Below are 4,936 nucleotides of genomic sequence, written 5' to 3' on the forward strand. Positions count from 1 at the left end.
AAGGGGTTTAGCGGTGACGAAAATGGAGATCTCTGTCTCATTCCCTTTTGAACATTGTAGTTAAGTTATAAGGCAAATAGAATATCAGAGAATGAATTGACTCCCAGGGGTATCTAGAAACAGAGCCTACAGGTGGATGCTGGGGAGGCGGTGGGATTTGCAAAACTTCATGGGCAGCAGGTTGGCAGCAAACAGCAAGCAAGCAAGGAGACGGCAGCAGCAGCGATGCACAACACAGCCAGGAGAGAAGTCAGGAATGAGCAGGTAGGCAGAGAAGTTTAAATAACCGCTCTAATCAGGAAAAGAGTGCCTGTGATGCTGTGACTATAGTGATCAGATCGGGTAGGCCAGCACAGTGCCTTGTGTTCTCGCCTGAACTAGCTATGCAGGCTGCGCATCATAAAGGATTCCCATGCACTCACTAACCTTTAAGGATTCTTGTTTATTCAGAATAAACAAACTTTCGGCCCCCAGGCCTTCCTAGTTCCTCATTGTGAATGATTCATGCTGCAGGCCGAAAGTCTGTTGATCTGCTGCTAGGGTGTGACTTCATTATTCTAAACGTTCATTGTTGCATCTTTCAGTCAGTATACAGTAGGCCTACAGTAAAATATTGGAAACCCAGTGTACAAATGTACATTAATTTTGGGCAATCATTAAACTTGTTCCCCCCAGATATTTTTCTTCTTAAATTGTCCCTGTTGAGCACCAGCCGTTCTAACTGGCTTCTTAGTAGCCTATCATTGATGAATCCTGAACAGGATGAAACCCTTCTATTTAAATATGCCAATATGACTGCAGTGAAAAATGACTATTAATGCCTCTTGCACATATTTATATCCTGCACTACAGTGCCACCCTGTGGTCATCAACAAACCCCACTGCCATGCCTCTATTACTGGCTGCTATACCAATCTAATCTAATGTATTTTATCTCATCTCATTGCTTATTTGTATACTCCATATATACCATAATGAAGGTTATCTTGTGCCCAGTTGTCCAATCAGCTGCAGGTATCGTTAGGCCAGCCCATCTCCTTCAGGAAACTACTTCTCCCATGGTGCACCATGCCGTAGTTCTCCAACTGAAGCAGCGCTTGGGTGGAACGCCAGCCAATCTGGGCCTGAGTCGTCTGTGGTATGGGAGGTGAAGGGTCAACCTGGAGGTACATGGAAAGAGCAGCTGCTGTGGGTAAAATATGCAACGCAATGAGTTGTGAGCTTGTAGATCGATCTATGAAAAATGTTATGCCTGGCCTCAGGTTATTAATTTAGATTTCAGAAAGTCTACATTCCCAAAAGAAAATGCATGCATTTAATTCAGTCTGAACAGAAACGGGGATACATAAATGAATGATCATAGGGGGATAGCAAAAGCAGAGGCATAGATTTGCCGCAAAGGAACCCCTAGCAAATAACAACCGTTAAAATATTCATGATTCTTGGTGTGGACTGTGGACGTCTCTTTAGACGGACAGACAGACAGACAGACAGACAGACAGACAGACAGACAGACAGACAGACAGACAGACAGACAGACAGACAGCATACATGGATGTATTCCTCTGGTGGGGTTGGAGGTTGTGTCTGGAGATGACGCGGAAGTTGTAGTTTGACGACGGCTTCCCTCAGCTTGGCACTCTCACGCTGGTTCTGAACAATAAAGTGGATATTAATAATATAATATAATATAGAGACTTATGTGATAAATGTCATGAATGTTACATACACAAGTGTGTGTACCTTCTGGTATACGTCGGAGAGAAAGCCCCACTTGTTGGGCCAGATCTTGGCTGACTCCTTCTCTTTCTGCACATGTACCTTCCTGCGCACACACACACACACACACACACACACACACACGCGCACACGCACACGCGCACACGCGCGCACACACACGCACACGCACGCGCATGCACACACACGCACACGCACACACACGCACGCACGCACGCACGCACGCACAATTATACATAGTTTAATAATATGGTAGTAATGCTATTAAAGTCTAAAGTCTATTATTACTAATATTCTTTGCACCATTTTCGGTGTAATGGTGTCGCTTGTTCAACAAAAGGTTGAACCGTTTGCATCAAGTATTACAAGAAGAGATGTGGTGGAAAAGTGTTCCTTCCTTGTTTCCAAACATCGTCATGGGTTTCCAGAGCATGGCAGTATACAGGATGATCCAGGTGTCAAAGACATACACATTGTTTCAATATCACCTTCTGTAAAGGTTCAGTTGGAATCAAAACATGATATTAGTGATCAGAAATAATGGTAAGAAAGACATAACATACCAGATTTCATCCTGAGCCACAGAGTTGGTGGGTTTAGGTATTTGGGCTGAGGTGGACATCTGTATGTGATAGTGATCTCTCTCTCTCTCTCTCTCTCTCTCTCTCTCTCTCTCTGTGTGTGTGTGTGTGTGTGTGTGTGTGTGTGTGTGTGTGTGTGTGTGTGTGTGTGTGTGTGTGTGTGTGTGTGTGTGTGTGTGTGTGTGTGTGTGTGTGTGTGTGTGTGTGTGTGTGTGTGTGTGTGTGTGTGTGTGTGTGTGTGTGTGTGTCAGTAAGTGGCTAATGTTTCACCTGTGTGTAATTCATACTGACAGATCTGTTTACCGTTGCCATGGAGATCAGATTGTGTGCATGACCACCCATATGTAACACTTCCTGGGATTATATATAATTGCAGTTTCGGATATCTCAATGAAACTGCATGAGAGTCATGGATATTGCATGAAAAAAACTTCTGATTTGGGATCTGAATTTCATCTTATATTAAATAAATCCCTTGCCACGAAAATCCTCATACTATACCGTATCTCCACCTTGTCTGAGTGTAGTGGCAAATTCTGGAGTCCTGTTAAATAACTATCCCAATGTCAACCCATGCTCTACCCAATTAGATTATCACAGACTCATTTTTGAATAAAAGTAAACTATAGGCCTACAATGCTTTTAATGAGCACTTTGTTGCCGCAGGCCATGTATTTTGGAATTCTGGCATAGTAAGCCTTGCCGAGCCATGAGGCCCATATAGGGCAGGAGCCTATCTCCTGTTTCTGTAGCGTGAGGCAGCTTGATGTACACCCCCTGGACATGACGCTAGTATGTTGCAGGGACTTACCCCCAATCCAACTCTTGATGCTGAGTGTCAAGCACTGAGTCCCATTTTTACAGTCTTTGTTATGACCCGGCCGGGGATCGAACCCCGACCTCCCCAGTCCCAGGGCGGACATTCTAACCACTGTACCATGCAAAAATGTTATGCCAAAATGGAACAATCTTTGGGCAAGACCAGAAGGTGTGACCCAACGTGCCCTGGGATATGTTGCATCTGTCACAAATGTCGGAAAGAGCTGGATATATTTTGTTCGTTCTGACCTTAGAATAATGTAATCTTTGCATGACTTTAAACTGGACAAGCTGCAATCTGGCATTGACTGAGACAGAATGAATCCTCCTAAACCCCTCGCTCCAGAGCTTTCATCTCATTTTTATCATAGGCTATATTAACTCTTTCTGGGGACCCCCTGGGACCACCTCAAGGGTTGCCCGGACCCCAATTTGAGAACCACTGTGATTAAGTAGATCTTAACTTGAGTGAGATTTGGATATTTGATTCTACACAGCTGAGAAAAAGATGAATTGTTAATTGTAGTGGAGTAAAAGTACAATACTTTCCTCTGAGATGTAGTGGAGAAAAGTATTGGAAATTGGAATTACTCAAGTAAAGTACAAATACCTCAACATTGTACTTAAGAATAGTACTTAAGTAAATGTACCTAGTCACTTTCCACCAGTAATATAAACTGTCCCTCTCATATAACAATGAAAGGAGAATTTATGTCATGCGTGTCTGAACAAATCGGCTTTTTGTGGAAACACAAACATTAAATGCCATTGACAATGAAAGGAACATTTACGTCATATGTAGACAAGCAAATCGGTGATTTGGGCCAGAATGAGATGATGTAAGATGATAAGAGGAAGAGCACTTCACACGGGTGTGGTTTTTATTTATTTATTTTCATATACTGAAAAGTAAACGTTTTGGACACGCAATTAAGGTTTCCACCTAATCCACCCGACAGCAACTTTCGGTTTTGGAGTTTGAAGATATTGGAGTGACGGGCAGTTAATCCATCCGTCTATAAATAGACAGCGTGTTGATTGGATTTTGAAGTGGTTTCTACAGAAGTCGCTACAACATGAGATGAGTGACTGGAGACTTTAGCGTTACTAATCTGTTTGAGACACGGTAGACAGACAGACGGAGACAGACGTGCAGAGACAGAGAGCAGTGGTTGGAAGAGTGGTAATTTGTCGACATTCACTAATGAAAAGCCAAAAAAGCACAAAAAAATTAACTAATTATATACTGACCATTTATTTTACCAACAAAAAAAGAACTAGACTAAAATGTTAGGCAGGAACTAGTGGAGAAGTCAACGTGCAACCAAGCTTAAAATCATTACGACACCATCAAGGCCCGCCAAAACACCTTGTCGACCAAATGAACTGTAGAGTTGCTCGACTCTAAATCAATAATAATGGTATACTAATTGTATTAACAGTCAAAACAGGAACAGGTCATGCATCGGTGACAACTATGAAATGGAAATGAGTGTTAGCACCGAGTCCAGTTTTATAGGGAGCAGGTTGATTGGCAAAGTGTTCACAGGTTGGCTGACGAGGGAGTTGGAGACAGGTGTGTAAATGCCAGTGGCCAGTGTGGTGGAAATGAATGTGGGAGTGGCCAGGGTGGAGACACGGTCTGTAGAGAGACAGACCCATAGAGTATTAAAAGGATAGAGACTGAACCGGAGCGACAGCCCCGCACCCCGCTATTCATGTCAGTGGAAGTGGCTCAGTGGCGTTTTGAAGCACCCGGAAGAACTGTCTACTTCCGCGTTTTTCCCCCCGACTTGGAC

General features: G+C 43.3%; 1 protein-coding gene across 1 annotated transcript; it reads right to left on the reverse strand.

Moving 5' to 3' along the window:
- Window positions 1-273: 273 nt before the first annotated feature.
- LOC310862889 (ciliary microtubule inner protein 1-like) lies at window positions 274-2,359 on the reverse strand (the record flags this gene model as incomplete). Its single annotated transcript, XM_083771010.1, has 4 exons — window positions 274-1,160; window positions 1,552-1,653; window positions 1,744-1,825; window positions 2,301-2,359. 4 exons carry the CDS (start codon window positions 2,357-2,359, stop codon window positions 1,005-1,007), a joined length of 399 nt encoding a protein of 132 aa, XP_083627136.1. The 3' UTR covers window positions 274-1,004.
- Window positions 2,360-4,936: the final 2,577 nt, after the last annotated feature.

This window comes from Protomyctophum parallelum (assembly GCF_964188405.1).
Source record: "Protomyctophum parallelum genome assembly, chromosome: 8".
NCBI lineage: Eukaryota > Metazoa > Chordata > Actinopteri > Myctophiformes > Myctophidae > Protomyctophum > Protomyctophum parallelum.